Source organism: Vicugna pacos, chromosome 14 (genome assembly GCF_048564905.1).
Source record: "Vicugna pacos chromosome 14, VicPac4, whole genome shotgun sequence".
NCBI lineage: Eukaryota > Metazoa > Chordata > Mammalia > Artiodactyla > Camelidae > Vicugna > Vicugna pacos.
This window is the reverse complement of record NC_133000.1, coordinates 61712971-61734985: the sequence shown is the minus strand read 5'-3', so window position 1 is coordinate 61734985 and position 22015 is coordinate 61712971. Positions and strand designations below refer to the sequence as shown.

General features: G+C 35.8%; 1 protein-coding gene and 1 non-coding gene across 3 annotated transcripts in view; one reads left to right on the top strand and one right to left on the bottom strand.

Annotated features, from left to right (window-relative positions):
- UGGT2 (UDP-glucose glycoprotein glucosyltransferase 2) overlaps positions 1-22015 on the top strand; it is a 137045-nt gene that overhangs the window by 55218 nt on the left and 59812 nt on the right. For both annotated transcript variants that reach the window (XM_072976460.1, XM_015245024.3), the window contains exons 13-20: positions 2547-2666; positions 3779-3864; positions 4417-4552; positions 9438-9569; positions 16045-16203; positions 16553-16676; positions 16773-16871; positions 18144-18235. In XM_072976460.1, the coding sequence (XP_072832561.1) occupies positions 2547-2666; positions 3779-3864; positions 4417-4552; positions 9438-9569; positions 16045-16203; positions 16553-16676; positions 16773-16871; positions 18144-18235 (948 nt within the window). The remainder of the gene's footprint in view (positions 1-2546; positions 2667-3778; positions 3865-4416; positions 4553-9437; positions 9570-16044; positions 16204-16552; positions 16677-16772; positions 16872-18143; positions 18236-22015) is intronic.
- On the bottom strand, positions 2937-3077 carry LOC116283243 (small Cajal body-specific RNA 21). Its single transcript, XR_004192804.1, has one exon.

Genomic DNA, 22015 nt, shown 5'->3' with positions numbered 1-22015 from the left:
TTCTCAGGTCTTTGCTGAGCATGTGCATGTTTCTGGGCATGCGCGTGGCCTTTTAGATCCTAGAAGTATGTCAGAACTTCCCAAAGCCCTGTTTCCTAAAATAGCTCATCCCCCAGCCTTTCCTCACTAGGTCTATGGTTACTCTGTTGTTTGCCCCAACTGTTTTCTGTTGTCTCCGGCAGGAGCAACTAAAAAACATTTGCCTGTAAATGTTTTCCACAAATTAGGGTAGCAGCTTTAACTAGGCAAGTTATAAGTTAGGAAGGATAAAGACAAGCCTTTTCAGTGGATTTTCTAGGGAATCAGCAGACAGTTCAAACAAAAAATTTCAATTCCTTCAGAATAAGGTCTCTTCTGCTCCCTTCAGTGTTGGTACTGGAATGTGAGCTGTTATTTTCAAGCTTATGGATAAGCTTGGAAACAGGAGATGGGACTAGGGTAAGTTATAACACCACAGGTCTCACTGTTCTCACTGAGATTCAGCCATTTTTCTTGAATAAATGCTCAGGGTTGTTACAACTTTTGGTTAGTTTTCATGGTTCTTAGAATGTTGATTCCCAAAGAGTTTCTTGTTTTTCTGTTTTTACATAAGGACATAGTTTAGGAATTCCTTACTCAACTGTTTTAGCTAATGTCACTCCCTAAAAAGAACCCAAAAGATGTGAACTCTAAGTCTTTTAAGTTCTTTGCTTCTCTTATAAAGAGATTGAGTCTCTAACAGTGTGACCCATCTTCTACTTATTTGTTGACCCATTTAGCTCCTTGGACATTGAGGAGATTGTCTTACAGGTCCTAATCTATAACTGGCAGTGATTTTTTTTCAGTATCTTGGTGCCCCAGTAGATAGAAAGGCCCGAGTTATGACCAGCAGAACTGACGGAGGTGGGTCACTGGAGTGTCGGTGCCACGTCTGCTTCTGTGTATTCACCTGAGATTGAAGAAAGGGCTGTTGAGTGTTTCTGGGCCTGGCCTGGATGATTACTAGTGTTGCCTCAGGAGTTCTCCAAAATGAATCAGGGTATCACCGCAGTTCCCTCCCCCAGCACCCATGCTGTAACTCAGGCCATTTCTTGAGCTTTCTAACTTTAGTGTTTGTGATTCTTTTCTTTTCTCACTGAAGGAGATAAGTTCTTCCACTTCTTAATTACAGACACGCTTTTAAAATTCTAGAATATCTCTTTAACTCTTTTTTTAAATAGGTTTTAGTTCTTTTAAAATTTTCCATCTTTCCATCTATTTTTGTTCTTTGTAAAAAATACATTAATTGTAGTTATTTTAAAGTCCTTGCCTAAGTCCCTTTCTATTGTCTGGTTTTTTTTTTACTGCATTTTGATATTTGGTCTTTTTTTTTTTTTAAAGGACAGTTTTTGGTAAAAGCCAGAAATTACTGATGAAAAGTTATAGAAACAAAGAGTTGTAAGGTCTGTTCTGGCAGCCCAGATACCAGATGCCGACTAGATTCTGGTGAGGCTTGGTTTTAGGCTTCGTGAGAGCTCTTCTATTTTGTGTCTTACTCCTAGGGTCTGAAATGAAAGTACAGTGGTTAGCAAAGTGCCTCCACCTTGAACTCCAGCCTCTGTCTTATCAGTACCACGTTAGTCTGCAGCTTCAACCTCCCAGTTTCTGTTTTTCCTGGCTTTTTTTTTTTTTTTTTGAGGCAGGGGGAGTATTGCAGATTAGTAGTCAGCAAATGAGAGGAATTTCTATGGAGATTTTTTGGTTTCTTCTCTGCAGTTACCTCTTTTCTGAATTTCCGCCCACCTCAAATCCCACCAGTTTGGTAGCCTTAACTGACTTCTGTCTTTCCCAATATGTATGTCTTTCCCATAATGGGACAGCCCAGTATGACATCACCCTCTTGTTTGAATTCTGTTCCTCTAGGCTGCAATTTGGAAAATGCCCACAGGGACAAAGTTGTGAATATGGAGCTTTCCTCTTATGCCTCCTGCTTTCAAGGATTGTAACTTCTCAATTATCAATTGTTGATTGACCCTAACTCCATGCCTCTAAACAATGGTTTATGTGTTTTCTCTACCTTTTATCATTGTTTCAAGAGGGAGTGTTAGTCTTATATAAGCTATTACATCTTGATTAGAACTGAATGTCCAAAGTGTAGGTTTTATAATTTAACTTTCATAAGTCGTTTTATGTTCCTTTTGTCCAAGTCTTTAAATTTTAGAGGGAACGTGGATGACCTCATTGCCTCCTGTACTGCTGATAATTACGATAATTGCTTATCTCTCTTAAATGGTCTATTGAGAGTACTTTTAGTACATTTTTATTTTTTAATATGAGGAACAAACGTGTGAGTAAGCGAAGTCAATTGTTTTGGAGGGAAGGCTTAATGTAAAAGGCTGTGGGAAAATAAAATTGTTGCACATGATGTGATCCTTAAAGAATATTCAACTAGCTTTTTGTGCTTAATCAGAAATATAGAAAATCCTGTGTATATCTCACTTGCTATTTGAAAGAGTAAAATCTGGCTTTGAAAATGATTCAAATATTATTTTAATATAGCTTTCACAGATTTCTTGATTCTTTTGTAGTGGATTAATGACTTAGAAAGTGATGATTTGTACGTTTCGTGGCCTGCAAGTTGTCGGGAAGTTTTGAAGCCGGTATTCCCTGGAAGTGTACCTTCCATAAGGCGTAATTTTCATAATTTGGTGAGTTTCATGTTTTGACATTTTGCATGCATCTTTTATAAAGATACCAGCATTCCTTTTGTACTACCTGCTCTCGGTAAATAGGCGTCTGAGGAATAAGGAAGGAAATACTTGCCTGATGCAACAAGCTTGCAGTGACATGGCTGACTAGGTATCAGGAGCTGGCAGTGTCATGGAACCTTCCTCTTATTATTTAACCCTCATGTGTTTTTTTGTTTGTTTTTTGTTTTTTTTTCTTTCCATCAGCTCCCCTGCCAGGTTACTGTGGCCAAATGTGAGGCAAGGACAATGCAGGCGAGGCTCCTGTCTTAATCGCCTCCCCTGTGCGGAAGGGCGCCCGGCCTCTCTGCTCTAGGCTCCTGTGAAGGGAGGTGAGGCAGGCTGAGCCCACCCCACCAGGAAACTGAGCCAGCCCTCGCGTGCTTTTCTTAATATCAATATTAAGTTGAAGGGTTGCTGTTACATTTTCTAAAAGGAATGTATGATCAAACTTTTCTTCCTTCCATATTATGAAGGGCTAATAAAGATCAGTACATTTCAGGGGAAAAACCTAAATAAATATGTAAGTAAATTTTATCATTTATGCATAGAAATGTTCGTTATTACAATGTTAAATAACATCATAGAACTTTGAAATATGGAGAAAACACCTAGGGCTTTATATATTTTTCACACAGGAAGTGAGTATCTTATTTCCTGCAGCAACCTAGAATGAGCAGATGTTAATGTTGGGTTTTTTGGTCAAAATTCAATTTCTGTTTCCTATTAAAAAAAATTTATGACAAAAATCTATGAACATTTAGAATAAGGTATTTCATTTCTTGTAAAAAATTATTTACTTTGTGCTATGCTTCAAAAAGAGGATGAGTAATCTGAGTACATTTCATTTATTATTATATTTGGATGTGTAGGTTTTAGAAACTCTTCTTAAACTGTGAAATTCTTTTCTTATATACGTTCCTCAGAATTCTTTAGAATTGCTAGAATATTCTTTAGAAAATAATTGTACCTTGAATTTCATACTATTAGCTACAGAAATTAAATTTCAATTTCATGAAAATTCTTAAGCATTAAAACAAAGTAGTGATTATAGACTGTCTACTTTCTTTCAGGTTCTGTTTATTGATCCTGCTCAAGAATATACCTTGGAGTTTATAAAACTTGCTGAACATTTCTATTTTTATAAAGTGCCTCTTAGGTAATTGTCAATTTATAACAAATTGTCAGCTTAAGGAAATCTAATGATGTTCAGGTTGTGTTACACAGAGTGTTAATGTGGAATTCAGAGCAATGGTTATCTCTAGTGCTTGACGCAACATGCCTGTGTGTTGTGAAGTATCGTACACCCTTATGATAGATTCTGTTTATCAGAGCTGCTTGATAATTTTGTTTACCCTGTTACCTTCCTGAGAGAATGATCGTATCACTTTGGGTACTTAAAGATGGATCCATTTCATTCCCCATGGTTGAGTTGAGAGTACACTTCGCTCTTCTTATTTTCTGGGGGAAAAAAAGTCATTTGATAATGTCACCACCAGAGAAAGTTCTACATTTTCGAGGAATCCAACAGAGATAAGGATTTTGGTGAACAGGCATTACAAATCAAACCCTTTCAAATAATGATACTCCCCTTCCCCCCATCTACTAACATATTCCCTTCATCCGGATGTTCTAGCTTAATGTTTAAAAATTGTAGTTTATTATGGTTCAAGAGGTAGTTGTAACATTTCTTACTCATCTTCTTTCCCAGAATTGGTTTTGTGTTCATTGTTAATACAGATGATGAAGTTGATGGAACAGCTGATGCTGGAGTTGCTCTTTGGCGAGCTTTCCAGTATATTGCAGAAGAGTATGATACAACACAAGCATTTATTTCCATAGTAAACGTGAGTTGATGCACTATGTATAATTTCTTTAGAATATATAGTGGTTTTTGCAGTACTTACTATTATTTGTTATTTTAACATTTCAAAGTTTATAAAAACTATCATGGGGATTAGTACACGTGATGAATTTGATTCTTGCAACTCCCAACTGAAGTACATGGTATTATCCACATTTTATAAGTAAGGCAACCGAGGCTCTGCCAAAATAAATGAATTTATTTAGGTTAACCCAGCCAATAAAGAAACTTAAATTGTATATATATAAGTTTAGAGGAAACATATTAATAGAAAATAATTAGGGAAGAATTCTTGAACTGGGTCATAAATAGAAAAGATTATTTCAAATTTAAATATTCTAAATAACAGGGTATATCGCGACTTCCTAGAGAATTTCAGAGGAGGAGGAAAACTTCATGACAGCAAGTTGGTATTGAAATGTTAAGACTGATACTAAGTCTGACAAAGAGACTATAAGAAATGTCAGAAATTAGTAATCTAATTAAGTAAGAACAAGAGGTAGGAATCCCACTCCTGGGCTTGTATCCAGAAGGAAATCTACTTCAGGATGACACCTGCACCCCAATGTTCATAGCAGCACTATTTACAATAGCCAAAACATGGAAACAGCCTAAATGTCCATCAGCAGGTGACTGGATAAAGAAAATGTGGTATATTTATACAATGGAATACTACTCAGCCATAAAAACCGACAACATAATGCCATTTGCAGCAACATGGATGCTCCTAGAGAATGTCATTCTAAGTGAAGTAAGCCAGAAAGAGAAAGAAAAATACCATATGAGATCGCTCATATGTGGAATCTAAAAAACAAAAACAAACAAACAAAAACAAAGCATAAATACAGGACAGAAATAGACTCATGGACAGAGAATACAGACTTGTGGTTACCAGGGGGTAGAGGGTGGGAAGGGATAGACTGGGATTTCAAAATTGTAGAATAGATAAACAAGATTATACTGGATAGCACAGGGAAATATACACAAAATGTTATGATAAATCACAGAGAAAAAAATGTGACAATGAGAGTGTATATGTCCATGAATGACTGAAAAATTGTGCTGAACACTGGAATTTGACACAACATTGTAAAGTGATTATAAATCAATAAAAAATTTTTAAAAAAAAGAGGTAGGAGGATTATTTCATAATTGAGGTTTTGAAACTATTTATGGCCTGTGATGGAAATGTATATGTATTAAAGAACTATATTGTTGTTATTAAGAAAGTCAGGTTATAGCTTACAAAAACTTCTATTCATTTTTATATTTATTGTTCTTTGGCTTTTCAACTATTATTATAACAGAGAATGATTCTTCTTCAAGCAAATAGTCATAAAATTTACATGGAATTACAGAAGACCCAGAATTGCCAAAGCAATACCGAGGAAAAAGAATGAAGCTAAGGGCATAACCCTCCCAGACTTCAGACAATACTACAAAGCTACAGTAATTAAAACAGTGTGATATTGGCACAAAAATAGATGTATGGATAATGGAAACAGAGGGTTCAGAAATAAACCCACACACATGCAGTCAATTAATCTTCAACAAAAGAGGCGAGAACATACAATGGAGAAAAGACAGTCTCCTCGGCAAGTGATGCTGGGAAAGCTGGACAGTCACATATAAATCAGTGAAGTTAGAACACTCCCCTGCGCTATATGCAGAAACAAACTCAAAATGGCTTAAAGACTTTAGACATGACACCATAAACCTCCTAGAAGAGAACATAAGCAAAACATGTGACATAAATCGTTAACAGTGTATTCCTTGGTCATTCTCCCAAGGCAATAGAAATAAAAGCAAAAATAAACAAAAAATGGGACCTAATCAAATTTCTCAGCATTTGCACAGCAAAGGAAACCATAAACAAAACGAAAAAACAACCTATGAAGTGGAGAAACATTTGCAAATGATGCGACTAACAAGGGCTTAATTTTTAAAATATACAGACAGGTCATACAACACAATAATTACAACAACAAAAAAAGCCCAATCAAAAAACGGGCAGAAGACCTAAATAGACATTTTTCCAAAGAGAACTTCCAGGTGGCTGATAGGCACATGAAAAGATATTCAATATCACTAATTATCAGAGAAATGCAAATCAAAACTACAATGAGGCATCACCTCATATCAGTCGTAATGACCATCATTAAAAGTCCACAAACGATAAGTGCTGGAGAGTCTGTAGAAAAAAGTGAAACTTCCTACACTGTTGATGGAAATACAATTTGATGCAGCCAGTATGGGAAACAGTATGAAGATTCCTTAAAAAACTGAAAATGGAGTTGCCATATAATCCAGCAGTCTCAGTCCTGGACATATATCCATAGGAAACTCTAATTTGAAAATATACATGCACTCCAATATTCATAGCAGCACTATTTACAATAGCTAAGAATGAAAGCAGTCTAAATGTCCATCAACAGGTGATTGAATAAAGATGTGGCATACACACACACACACACACACACAAAATGAAATAATATTCTGCCATAAAAAAGAATGAAATATCATATGCTATCACTTATTTGTAGAATCTAAAATAAGATACAAATGAACTTTTACAAAACAGAAACAGACTCACAGACATAAAAAATAAATTTATGGTTGCCAAAGGGGAAAGGTAGGGAAGGGATAAATTAAGAATTTGAGATTAGCAGATACAAACTGCTGTATATAAAATAGATAATTAATTAATTAAATAGATAAGCAACAATATCCTACTATATAGCACAGGAAAATATATTCAATACCTTGTGATAACCTATAGTGAAAAAGAATATGAAAAAAATACATATGTACAACAGAATCAGTGTGCTGTACACAAGAAACTAACACAGCATTGTGAATCAACTGTACTGCAATTTAAAAAAAGTAATTCATTGGTAGGAAAAAAAAAAACCCAATTTAAAAATGAGCAAAGGACCTGAATAGACATTTTTCCGAAGAAGATATACATGTGTCCAACAGGTATGCAGTTAATTGCTCAGTGTATTTAGTCATCAGGGAAATGCAAATCAACCACAGTGAGTGGTGCTGTTAATCAAAAAGACAAGAGATAGCAAATGCTGGCAAGAATGTGGAGAAACAGGAACTCTGTACACTGTTGGTGGGAATGTAAACTGATATAGCCACCATGGAAAACAGGTGGGGGGCTCCTCAAGAAATTAAAAATACGAACCAGCAGTCCCACTCCTGGGAGTATATCCAAAAGAAACAAAATCAATATCTCAAAGAGATAACCTGTACACATACATTGTAGCATTATTCCCGATGCCCAGGGTTTTCAAACAACCTAAGAATGGATGGATAAAGGAAATGCAGTGAGTATTACTCAGCCTTATAAAAGAAGGAAATCCTGCTATTTGCTACACCATAGATGAACCTGGGGGGCATTACGCTGAATGAAATGTATCAGAGAAAGATAAATACTGTATATCATCACTAGTATATATATTCCATGATATAAAGATTTCCTACAAATCAAAAAGAAAAATGCAAACAACACAGTAGAAGAAATACATAAGAGATTTTTAAAACACAAGAGTCTACATTACTGGTAAATTTAAATTTATTGAAAGTATTGAAGTAGGTAAGTATTTATTACAATTAATGGTAAACAAGATAATTTTCTCAGAAAGCAGAAAAATGCAAATAAAGCTTACCCTGGGCTGGATCTTATACCCTGCAATTTGGCAGTAATTAAGAAAACTGGCAACATCATCTGTGAATGAGGATGGAGAACAATGTGAACTCATTAATGCTGTTACACTGCCTGTAAGAATATGAATTGGCACAACCACTTTGCAAAACAATTGTAGTAATTCAAAATTTAGAGTTAAATTTGCGTATGTCCTATACACACACATACAGACAACACTTGAGAGAAACCTTTGCTGTAGGAAACTGTTAATAGTGGAATCATCCACAATGGGAACAAACTGGAAACTACATATATATGTAAACTCCGAGTTACGCGTACAGTGAATTACTGCACACCTTTTAATGGAATAGGTTACAAAGTTTATAGTGATAGAAGGAAATCAAAGAAGAGTGCTGATTCCTTATTGTGAAGAATATGAGGATTGTCTAAGGCAATAACAATATAGTGAATTGGGACTAAAAGTAACATTCTTAATTGCTATGTCAAAATGCTGCCTAGTGGTGTTTGTACTCACTAGTTGTTCCCTCTGTTTGGTATGTTCTTCCCCCAGAATGTCTTTATGTTAGCTCTGAATTCTTATTTCTGTTTTGATAAGTCATCTGCTCAGAGATGCCTTCTCTCTTGAGGCAGAGCAGTCTGTTTTCACCATTTGAAACAGTGCCTGGGTCATAGTAGAGGATTTATAGTGAAGGAGAAACAAGAATAAACAATACAAGAGTAACAGCTTACATTACAAGCATGATTCGAACGTTTGAAATTGGGGAAAGAATGGAGGTACAGAAGTAATCTAGCTATTTACTGAAGAGCAATCAGAAATGAAAATAAAGCATTTCAGAATTAAGTCATTTAAATATTTTATACATACCTTTTTAAAGGTAACCATTATTTTATTAAGAATCATAGTGTCCTGTTTGATCAAATTAGAATATAACATACAAATTTGTTACATTATCCCTTTCGAAAGCTGTAGAATATTCACAAAACCATTTTTAACAGAAGATAATAGATTCTATTGTAAAAATGGTTTATTTATCTGTATATTGTGGGGAATTGCATATATGTATGTGTTCATGTGCTTATTAGATTTACAAAGTATAAAATATGTTCTTTATTTTATAAATATGCATGCTAAGGAAAAGAAGTAAAACTAATTGCTATGAGATGAAAATTAATTATAGTATCTTTATCTCCTCAGATGTACAAAAAAGTAGAGAATCGAAATATACTCACTGTGGACAATGTGAAGAGTGTTCTCCAAAGTACATTTCCTCATGCTAATATTTGGGATATTTTGGGAACTTATTCTAAATATGATGGTAAAAGAGAGGTAAGTAGGAATGAAAATGTTTAAAAATGTGATCAAGAAACTTTTATTATAATATGAATAAATGATCTCAATATAATTAACTCATGATTTAGCTTTTAGACCCTCAGAAAAAAGCCCTTAGACTCTCAGAAATCTATACCTTTGAATAACACAAATTGTATGCAGAATTTAAGTTGCCATTATTGACTTCAAAAGTACAAAAAAAGGTACTTCTCAGGCTGTACAGGATAGAAAACTACAAAAACAATCTTAAAACAATTAACAAAGTGGCAAAAAGTACATACCTATCAGTAATTCCTTTAACTATAAATGGACTGCACAGGGAAATGTATTCAATATGTTGTAGTAGCTTATGGTGAAAAAGAATATGAAAATGAATATATGTATATTCTTGTATGACTGAAGCATTGTGCTGTACACCAGAAATTGACACAACATTGTAAACTGAGTATACCTCAATTAAAAACAAAACTAAATGCTCCAATCAAAAGACATAGAGTGGCCAAATGACCCACATATATGCTGCCCACAAGAGACTTCAGATCTAAAAACACATGCAAACTGAAAGTGAGGGAATGAAATAGATATTCCATGCAAACGGAAATGAAAAGAAAGCCAGGATATGTGGGAGGTAATATCTTAGTATGATGACAGATTGTAACAAGACTTATCGTGGTGATTTATTTTGAAATGTATAGAACTATCAGGTCACTATGTTGTGTAACAGAAACTTACATGGGTAAATTATACTTCAAAAAGAGAGAAACAAACTCATAGAAAAAGAGATCAGATTTATGGATACCAGAGGTGGAGGTTGGGGGTAGGGATAGTTGTGTGAAGGCAGTCAAAAGGCACAGACTTCCAGTTGTAAGAAAAATAAGTACTAGAGTGTAACGTACAACATGATAAATATAATTAACACTGCTGTATGTTATATATGAAAGTTGTTAAGAGGGTAAATTCTAAGAGTTCCCATCACAAGGAATACTTTGTTCTATTTCTTTAATTTTATATCTGTATGAGAGGATGATACTAACTTATTGTGATAATCATTTCATGATGTATGTCAGTCAAATCCTGATGCTGAACACCTTAAACTTACACAGTGCTTTGTGTCAGTTATATCTCAGTGAAGCTGGCAAAATAAATTAACGTAGAAATAAACATAAAGTACATTCCTAAGAACAGTTGGATAGGAATTTTTCAAAGAATTTATTTAACTTTAATATATTTATTTAAAATTTAAAATATTGTTCATAATCTAAGTTGTATGTGGAAATAAATGGATTCATTTATTCGTATCTATTCTAGGTAAATGCAGCAGCAACATATGATGATACAAATGAATTTAAGTTGAGAAATTTTTTTAACATTTTTTATTGATTTATAATCATTTTACAATGTTGCGTCAAAGAGAAAATTTTATATAACCAGAACGTACTACTTACTATCAGTTGCCATAAAAATACCTTCTGAGTAACACTATGTTATCCTCAAGTACTGGTATTCACAACCCAGTATGACTGTTTCCTGTTAACTGCCTTATTTATACATACTATATTTAGATGTAAATGTCACTTCTAACTGGACTGTAAGTACTTCAAGGAAAGGAATCTTGACTACTTATTCTTTTGTATTCCTCGACTTTGCACATGTCTTAACTTTTAGGTGTTTGTTATTTGTTGAGATTCTGTTATACTAATTGAGGATTCAGGTCTCTTCCACCACCTGAGCTTCACTTGGTTTCCTCCAGTCCCAGTAGTATTACTTAATGATACTACTCAAAATATTTTCAAACTGTTGTGGCTTCAAGAGCAAACAATCAGAAGGAATCAGTCAGAGCAGATTCTCAAACTGGAGTAGAGTCTTGGAAGCCCTCATGCTGAGGCAGATATTAACCCCCTTATAGCTGGATCACGTTGACGTAATGTCTGGGAAAGAGGTCAAGGTGGTGGTTCTCATGTGGGAAATCGCCATCCCAAGACAGCAGTTATTTACCAACTGGTGCAAAAGTATTTCAATACGGTAAGAATTGGTAAGGCCTGTACAGTTGCAGACCAGCTGATTGTCAGGTCTGTATTTAGTACATTTTGGTTAAATGAATAGTGAGTGAGTGTGTGACTTTCTAAGTGTTTTTTGTTAGTAAGTCAAGTACTATGATTCTGTTTTTAAGAACTTATTTTTTAGCTTTAAGGGTTACTCCATTTTTTTACTTATTCACATTGTTTTCCACCTATTGCAAATGTATCTAGACAGGCAGGAGATTGGTCATATTACCTACCTAGAATTTTCCTTACACAAAGAAAGATAGCCATTAATAAGCCAGCACTTTTCCCCACACAGACACAACCCCAAGAATGCCGTTCTGTGGCCACCCTTCTCATTCTTCAAATGGGAATGCTTCATTTTCCTCTTAGAAGGAACATACGTGACATATGGAAGGGTATAGATGTGGGAAGTGAGGGGACAGGATATGTCTAGAGATAGGACATGGTAACAGACTGAGCTGAAAGAATGTGGACTTACCTCCAATCTCCTGTCTGGTTTTCATCCTCTTTTTCAGTTTTCCACTATACCAGGAATCCCCAAATCTAGAGCCTGTGTGATTCAGTCTCAACAGAGAGTAAAAGAAAGCAGAACAGTTGGCTTTTCAGGGTTGAGAGAGGGGCCTTGATACGCACCTGCTCTGTATACAGACTCTCAACAAGTTTCCACGTTTTCTACTCTACTCCTTATCCTCTCCTTCTGAGGTGCTCTCAGGGCACCCCTCAGGAATTCTGAGATCCTTCCTTTCTGTCTTCTCGACAGTGATGTCCGTTTCTACTTCGGTCATCTGCTCTTTATCTTTTTCTCCCATTTTTCTTTGTGGGCTCGTATCTTATTACTGTTGTTATCATCATCACTGTTGTCATGACTTTAACTATTATACTCTCATTTTGGTGAAATTTGTGGAGAAGTGATAAGCATGGTAGACTTCTACCATGTTTAATCAGAAATCCACTTTTACTCTCTGTCAAGTTAAGCTGCAAAATAAATTCTAAGGTGTTACCATTTTAAGATAACTTCAGTCATTTTCTCCTGAAATCGTGGAAAACATTAAGAATTTTTATGAGGATTAAGAATTTGATGCACTCCTCAGAAATATTAAATTCCATTTTTTTTAGTGTGTGAATGCAGTCTTCTGTTTGCTCCTTTTTCACTCCTCTCTCCCCCTAAGACTGTCTTGTAATTATGATGTCTTCAGTTACTTAACTTCTCCATTTTTCCCAAGTCTGCTTAATCTCCAGTTTAAACTGGGCTCTGTGTTTTAGTCGAGCTTGATTTTCTTCCTTCCCTGTTCCTCCCAAAAGTTATTCTAAACATTCATCAGTCCTATGAGCCTCCTTTCCACCTTCCTTTTCACTCATTGAAAATCATTCTGACTCCTACGTCACAAAGAAAATAAAATGTTTAGGCCTTTATTCCCTAAACTTATATTCCTGAAAGTTATCCAAAGTTTGCTTGTACTTTCAACAAATATTTAGAGTACTTACAATGTTCTAGAGACAAGAGATAAAAGAATAGAGTACAAAGATCTTTTGAAAATTAGAAATAAAATAAAAATCTAATAGAACAAACAAAAAAGACATGAAAAATAAGGGTAAAAGTCAAACAATTGGAGATTCAATCCAGAAGATTCCGATAAAACATAAAACAAAGAAAAGAAAAGCATTAGAGAAATGATAAAAGAAATTCCCCAAATTGATGGACATGAGTATTTATTGAAAGGGACTCACCAAATACACAACACGTAGAATGAAAGAAGAGCTTTCTTGGGGGTTGGAGGCTGGAGAATAAGGAATACTTCCTGAAGCAGTGACCTGAAAGCTGAGTCCAGAAATAGAAGGAATAATCGTATGAAAGAAAACAAAGCGGTGGGACAGTGGGAGATCAACCTTTCAGAGAGATGTTAGGAGGTCCTGAATTGTGAAGGAACCAAGAGAATTGGTGTTGCTGCTGATCAGATATAGCAAGTATGTGATGGGTTTGTGTTGTAGAAGAAAGTTTGTAAGATGAGGCTGGAGGTGTACGCAAGGGGCCTAATTACATAGGATCTTGTTAACAATGTTTACTTTGAACTCAGAACAGTAGAAGACCTTGGCAACAGTGAAAAACCTGAAAAGATATTAAGCAGTGAAGTGACAGTGACATGCTTTTTTTTTCAAAGAGCGTTCTCCATTGTTGAGACTAGATTGTCGTAGAGTAAAGTGTATGTGGCGAGACGGACAGGAAGCGTGTAGTTGAGAGATGGGCTAGTAGGCTTTTGGAAGAAGTACAGGCAGAGAAGAATGGACACAGTCGTGCTATTTGGAAGGTACGATCTAGGACCTGCTGCTGGATTGGAGAGGGGAGAGGGGAGGAGGGAAATTGTCGAGGATGGCTCCCCAGGTTCAGCCGACTAACTGAGAAAGTTGTGATGCCATCGCCAATACAGAAAGGAGTAGAAGAGAAACCAGGTGGGAAATAAGATCAGAAGTTCAGTTTTTCACATACTGAATTTGAGGTGCCTGTGAAATTTCCAGAAGAGATGTGAAATAAGTGATTGGATATATGTGTCCATAGCTCAGAAGAGAGGTGTGGGCTGAAAGTATAAAATTCAGTGTTACTGGCTTATTTGTGGTAATGGAAAGGTTGCCTGATTGAGAAATGACAAGGTAAATCAGAAGATAGCCGGTATTTATAGCAGCTCTATCCTTCTAACCCTAACCCTGAGGTCCAAATCTGTGTATTCAGATGCCTGGTGGGTGGCCCATAAGCATCTTAAGTGAATTTAAAAGCATGCCTGTCATCTTCCCTTTAACCCCAAACCTTTTTTCTTCTTTATGCCCTATCCTAGAGGGTGGCACCATCATTCTCCCAGGGCACTCTGGCTATGACTTCTTTCCCCTCATACACTTCCAGATAATAGACCATCGAGTGCTGCCAGTTCAGCCAGCTCAGTGTTTCACAAACTGCCCCATTCTCTTCTTGCTTATCATGACTGATTTCTGTTCGGCTCCTGTTTTTTCTTTCCTGCGCTTTTGCATTAGCCCCTGGCCCACTGTCCCAGTGCACACTCTCCCACCCTCTTCCTTCTCGTTGTTGCCACTGTGTTCTTTTTTTCTAAAAAGCAAATCTGATCGTATTATTTGTCATGAACCCTCTTCCTAGATAGAGTTGACCACGCCCTCCATGATATTCCTGGATATCTATTCACACTTGTTTTTAATGTATCCATCTTTCCCCCTATTAAACTGTAAGTTTCCTTAGGACAGCGTTTGCATATCATTCATATGCATTCATAAGCCTAGTACACAGTGCCCAGTAAGTGCAGAGATAATATAGTCCAGTGGTTAAGACTCTTGGCCAGACAAATATAAGTACAAATTCTGTTTCTGAAATACAGTAGTTATGTGGCATTGGAAGTGACTTCATCTCTGTATGTTTCGTCATCTGTAAAGTAGTACTTAGCTTCACAGGGTTATTGTGAATATATTGGCTGTAATAATGGTTCTAATAATATGTAGTGTTGACTACTGGATGAATTGTTTAGTGATGTTTTATCTCTCACAAGATAGAATCCAGCTGTTGAGGACCCTCATGCTTTGCGCTGTCTACTCACCCCTCTGACCCCATATCCCCTCCCCACTGTGAGCCCAGAAAACTACTTGCCAGCACCTAAATATACCATGTTCTCTCTTCCCCTCTATTCTTCTCAGTGCTCTCTTTGCACTTAGGGTTTCTTTCTGCGCTTTTATCTCCCTAGCAAATTTTTGCTCACCCTATAAGACTTTGAGTGTCTCTCCCTAACAGAGGCCTTCTGTGATCCCCTCTTCGCCACACTCAAGCTTAGTCACTTCTTTTCTGGACTCCCACAGAGCCTGGTATATGCCTCTGTTTTGCTTGTAAGTATGTGAGACCCTTGAGGGCAGATTTTTCAGCTCTGTGTTCACAGGGTCTAGCCAAATGCATGAATTCAATAAATGTTTACTAAAAACTGAATACAGGGGATAGATGAATCTCTTATGCAGGTAAATGCATTTTTTAAGTAATGTCATACTCTCTATCATGAGCAAGCAAGCTACAGCCCACGAGCCAAATCCAGCCCTTCCACTGCCTATTTTTATCAATACAGGTTTTTGGAGGCATAGCCACATTCATTTGTTCATGTGTTGTGTGTCATCGTGATTGAGTAGTTGTGTAAGAGACCAGATGGCTCACAAAGCCTAAACTATGGGTCTTCCCCTTTACAGAAAAAGTTTCCTGACGTGTTCTGTGTAGGTAAATTATTTTCCTTTAAATAATGTTTGGAAAGGACAGATAAACTTATCAAAATTAACATTTTTTCTGTGGCGTACACAAATGTGGCAGTGTCCCTTTTTTGTGTATTTCTTTTTCAGACAGGCATATTCTGTCTAACACTCTGGTATTTTAAAATTATTTTTTAATTGAATAGGCAGGAGCAAACTTTTATAAGATGACGGGCCTGGGTCCTTTGCCTCAATCTCTTTACAATGGTGAACCCTTGCAAGATGAAGATTTTGCAGAACTAGAAGTGGCTATTCTTCAAAGAATGGTGGATACAACTGTAGAGTTACAGGATTACGTTCTTACGGTAGGTAAGCATGTATGAGAAAATACATGATGAATAATGCCTTATAAATGATGTTTATGTTAAAAATATCTTTTAATAGCAAAAGTTAGTTGTGTAAAAATTTCCATTCTGATAATTTAATAGTGATTTTTAGAGTAATAGTTAATTTTATCTGTGTATAATTACATCTAAAATTGCCTAATAGGAAAGAAAATTCAGTTTTATAGGAAAATTTATTATAAGAATTCTAATAGCATATTATTTTTTGACTTATGGTAGATTAAATAGTCTTTAAATGTATTCTCTGCATCATTTTAAAACATATGCATATAAATTGTCTGTATTACCTAAATAATATTTGTTATTGTAGGGCATATTAAATGATCAAACAGATACAGTTGACTTCCTTATGGTTATGAATAATGCTGTACCCCGCATAAATCCTTTGATTTTGCACACTGAATGGCGGTACCTTAATTTAATATCTACATCAGGTAAAATAATCCTTCCATATACTTTTCTACAAATGACTACTGAATTGTGAATGTTTCATTAATTCATTATTTAACATTTAATGTTAAAATTTTCAGTAACTGCTGACATTGAAGATTTTTCTACTTTTTTCTTCTTGGATTCACAAGATAAGAGTGCTGTAATTACTGAGAACATGCATTATTTAACCCCAGAAGGTAATAGGCATATTTTATTTTCCTGAATTTATCCTAAAGTAGCAAAAACTTGTAATTTTATTAAATGCTTGCATAACACATTTGTAAATGTTGATATTTGACTAGAGACCTGGTTTTCGATTTAAGGGTTTGTACATTGTCAGGATATAAGGATTGTGCTTAGAAAATGATGCCTCCTAATTAATGCCCTTTGGTTAAATCCCTTGCAATTTAAAAGGATACTTTGTTAACTGAGAAACACCTTATTTCTTTATTTGGATTTATGTAAATGTGTAAAGAAATAGTAGAGTTGTGAGAAATTTACCTAACACTTTTGAAATACTTCTCAATTTACTAATTGTAATGGTAAAAGTGCTGATAGTAAGAAGGCATCAGAATTTTTTACCTTTTCTTCTTTGAAAAGAATGTGCCACTGCCTTACTCTTAAATCGCTTATGAAGGTTTGCAAGTAAAATCAATGTTATCCTTCTTATAATTTTTTACATAGTTTTTTGCATAGTTAGATATTATTGGATATGGTACTGTAACTTCACATCTATTCAAGTGTAAGTCTTTGGTATAGCAAGTTTTTACAATTGTTTTAAGTAGGTCATGTGATCTAAAGGACTAATTCTTCTATAGGTTATAATGATGGCCAGACAAGTATTATTTTAGGTCTTGTATGCTGAGGCTGGATGAAAGTAAACCCATTCAACTGTGACCTCAGAATTTAAAATTGTTTCTTCTTTAAAATCGTGGCTTCCAAATTTTCAGATGTTTCTGAAAAAAGGATTACATTGACGTTGATGGCAGAAGATGATGTGAACTAGAGCAAGTTAATAATAGAATTTTTGAAGTAAATGAATTGTAAGCTAATAAAATATTGTTTTCAATATCTACTAATAATTTATTATGTCTAATTTTACATATATGTAAGGTATAAATATCTTTTTTCTTTACAAGTGTAACTGGAAGGCAGTTTTGCTTGCCAACACTGGAACCTGATAAGCATAATACAGTCTTCTGTACTGGCTGACATACCCCATGGATGTGTTCCTTGGGGACTGTTCTCTCTCTTTGGTATCTGAGTTTATGTAAGGCTTTTATAATGAATTACCTGTCTAACATCTTTATATGTATAAAATGTGTGTGTGTGATTTTTACCAATATTTGCCTATTTTCAGAAAGATTAATTTTAACAATTATATTATGTATTGTGTTAACTGGAAATATCCTTGCCTTTAGTTTGATGTTAAAAAGAATTTGTTTGACTAAACTATTTGAAACTTTCAGATGATAGACTTTCTCCAGTTACTTTCTGGATTATTGCTGATTTTGACAAACCATCTGGTAGAAAACTCCTTTTTAAGGCATTAAAGCACATGGTGAGTATTTCAATATTCTTACTACAAAAATTTTAATTTGTTGTAATTTTGAAAAAGGAATATGAAGGACATGCAGTAAATTTTAATTCCCCTCCATGTTAACATTTTCAGCACCTTAACTTGGTTAGAACATGGTGCTAAGGAGACTAAAACAGGAATTCAGATTCATTCTCCAGGTAAAACAGGTAGCTTTGCCCAGGAAAAGAAAGACCTACGTGTCCTCTGTGACTCGTGGCCTGCATGTGTTCCGCTAGCCCTTGCTGCTGGACACACACATACCTGTCTAAAAGTGTGTGTGTGCTGAATGCTTGTGTCCCCCCCTCCAAAAACATTATATGTTCAAATCTAATCCTCAGTGTGGGGGTATTTGGAGGTGAGGCTGTTAGGAGGTAATTAGATATAAGGGTAGAGTCCTCCTAAATGGGACTAGTGCTCTTACAAGAAGAGATCAGAGAGCCACTCTCTTTCTGTCGGATGAGGGTACAAGGAGAAATCAAGTCCGCAGCCCAGAAGAGGGTCCTCACCAGACCCTGACCATGCAGGCACCCTGACCTTGAACTACCAGCCCCCAGACCTGGGAGAAATAAGTTTCTGTGTTTATGAGCTACTCAGTCTATGGTGTTTTGTAATGGCAGCCTGAACTGACTAAGATTCGTGGTTATAAACAGGCCGTTAAAACAGAGAATTGTTCTGAATCCCACCACTAATCTCAATGACCCCAGATCTACTTTTTGCTAACAACAGTTCGTACTAGCAATTTTTCATCACATTAGGCAGCACTTTCTCTGATCATTTAAGAAAAATTAAATAATTATTTCTTACTGAAGAGTATTTTAAGCCTTAAATCAACTTTGATTTTCTTGTTATTAGATAATTACAAATATACTTTAGTTGGATACTTTTATATATTTATTTAAAAGTACTCTTTTATAACCTTGTAATATTTCTAAGGGAACATATAAGTCTACCTAGATAAAAACACCTAAGAAACATAGACAAGAATTTCTTATAAAATGTAAAGTGTAAATTTATTGCTAAAGAACAAATTACTCCCTAATGTAGTGACTTAAAACAGTGAACCTTTATTTTCTCACAGTTTCTGGGATTTTAGGATTCAGCAGTGACTTTGCTGAGTGGTTGTGGCTTGGAATGTCTCACGAGGATGCAGTCAGGACTTTGGCTGCAGTCATCTGGAGGCTTGACTGGAGCTGGAGGATCAGCTTCCAGGAGGGCTCACTTGCATAGCTGTTGGCAGGAGGCCTCAGTTTTTCCCTGAATGTTAACAGAATGCTTCATTCCATTGGCACATAGACCTCTCTCTAATGTTGCTGAAGTGTCCTCGCAGCATGCATCTGGCTTTCCCCAGAATGAGTGATAAAGACATAGAGACAGAAGCCACAATGTCTTCTATGGTCTAGCCTCAGAAGTCACACACTACTTTTACAATATTCTGTTGTCCACAGATGACTTCTATTCAGTATGAAGAGGAACTATACAAAAAGGCTTGAGTACCAAGCAGTGGGAATCACTGGGGGCTATCCTGAGGGCTCACTACCACATTAAAAATAATACATTTTAAATGAAACATGATAATGTCTTCCAGGAGAATTTTCATATATATTAGACAATCTCAGAATATATTGTCGCTTTTCTCAGTGCTCTGCAGACCAGCTCATTTCAAAAAGGCTATTTGGGATCCATGGAGCCACAGTCACTTCTGCCTTCTCTTTCTTCTCAACACTTTCTGGGAGCATGTTCTTTGAGAGGCTCACAAGCTGCATTTCCCCAGTAGTTACAATGTTTATTGGCTCTCCTTTTATGCATATGTTGGTATGTTTAATGGTGTCCCACACTTCTCTGAGCACCTGTTCATTTTTGTTCATTCTTTTTACATTCTGTTTTTCAGATTGTATAACCTCTCTATTTATCTTTAAATTTGCTGATTCTTTTTCTGCCAACTCAAATCTGTTGAACCCCTCTGGTGAATTTTTCATTTCAGGTGTTATACTTTTCAACTCCAGAATTTCCATTTGGTTCTTTTTTAATAATTTCTATTTCTGTTACTATTGCATATATAATATTATTATCATGCCTTCCTTTAGACACAGTTTCCTTTAGTTCTTTGAACATCTTTATATGTATTAAGTCCAACATCTAAGGCCCTTCAAAGACAGTTTCTAATCCCTCCCTTTTTTCCCCTTGTATGAATCACACTCTCCTGCTCCTGTTTCATGTCTCATAATTCTTTTTTTATTGAAAACCAAGCATTCTAGATAACACACTGTAGCACATTTGGATACTGACAACTCCCCTCCCCTAACCCCCAGGGCTACTTCTTGTTGTTTGATCATTTATTTGTTTAGTGATGTGACTAATTCTATAAAGTCTGTTTCCCTCTCATTGTATATCTCTGATGTTCCTGCTCAGATTCTTCCCCCTGTTTTTATTTTTTATCTTGGTTTCCTAGGAACTGCCTCTGGGTCAGCAAAAGCCACTTGTTGGTCACAGGTTGTGCTTAAGTCCAGTAGACAGATTTTCACCCTTTAATGTTGCAGGTGCATTTGACTCAGAGATGACTGTCATAGTTAGGTGGTTTTCTGATTTTCCCCACATTCACCCATAGAATAGTATCTTGGAATTTCTCTTTTTAATTTCTCCTGAGAAGATTGAACCTTTGGCATGTGCACAGTCTTCCACACTGCCTGGGTTGAGTTTAATATTTTTTTTTAAGCCTGACTTCCCAGGAGTCACCTCTGTGTCAGAGGAGCTTTTTATTCAGCAGAGTTTATTCGGGGAATGCTTTCAAGTCTGCCCCATGCCTCATTCTGATTGTCCTGCGTGGGGCCAGTGTAGCAGATTGCAGTCGCACTCAGGGATGCATGTGATCCCAGAACAGCTTTTCTTGTCTCTTTCTCTAATTCTCTCTGTGAAACTTCGGGCTTCTCTGCCATTTTATGTAACATTTGCTCCCTGGAGGACCATGTGGAAACAGGCCCCAGGTGGGATTTTGCCCCCAGGCTGTGAACTTGCTCACTCCTGATCCGGTTCATTAATTGAAATTTCTGTTCCATCAGTTCTTGTTTTTATTCTTTCCATTATCACATTTTGAATCTCTGTGATTTTTATTTCATTTTGGGCAGATTGTTTTTAATTTCTACCTGTGTCTTACTTGAGCCTCCCACTGTAGCTCCCTGGGTCTGTTTTTTGGAGGCCATGTTTACTATTCATTGCTACACAAAATTCAAAAGACTAATATAAAGAGTACTTACATACCTAATACCTAGACTCCATAATTGTTCTTATCTTGCCATATTTGTTTTATATAATTATCTGTTAGAGGGTAGAGGCAGGAATGGCCTATATTATTTAAAACTAACTTGTAGAAATCAACATATATCCTCCCTTAATACTTCAGCTTACGTTTCCCAAAGTAAAGATATCCTTCTGCACAACTTTAATACCATTATCACATTGTTAGTACTAAGTTGTAATAAATTTTTCCCAGTTGTTCCCACAAGGATATCTTTTCTTTTTTCAGACCAAGGACCAAACAAGTTTCCCACAGTGCATTTTATTTTACATTTCAGTAGCTGTTTTTGTGGTAGAATAGTCCCATTCACATTTTTTTCATTGACTTTTTAAAAAGATCAAAGCTACTAAATTTGTAGAAAAATCCCACATTCTGAATTTCACTGATTATTTCCTTTTAACTTGTTCTTCTGGCCCTTATATATCCTCTATACTAGAAGTTACATCTACAGCTTAATTCGTTTCAACTTG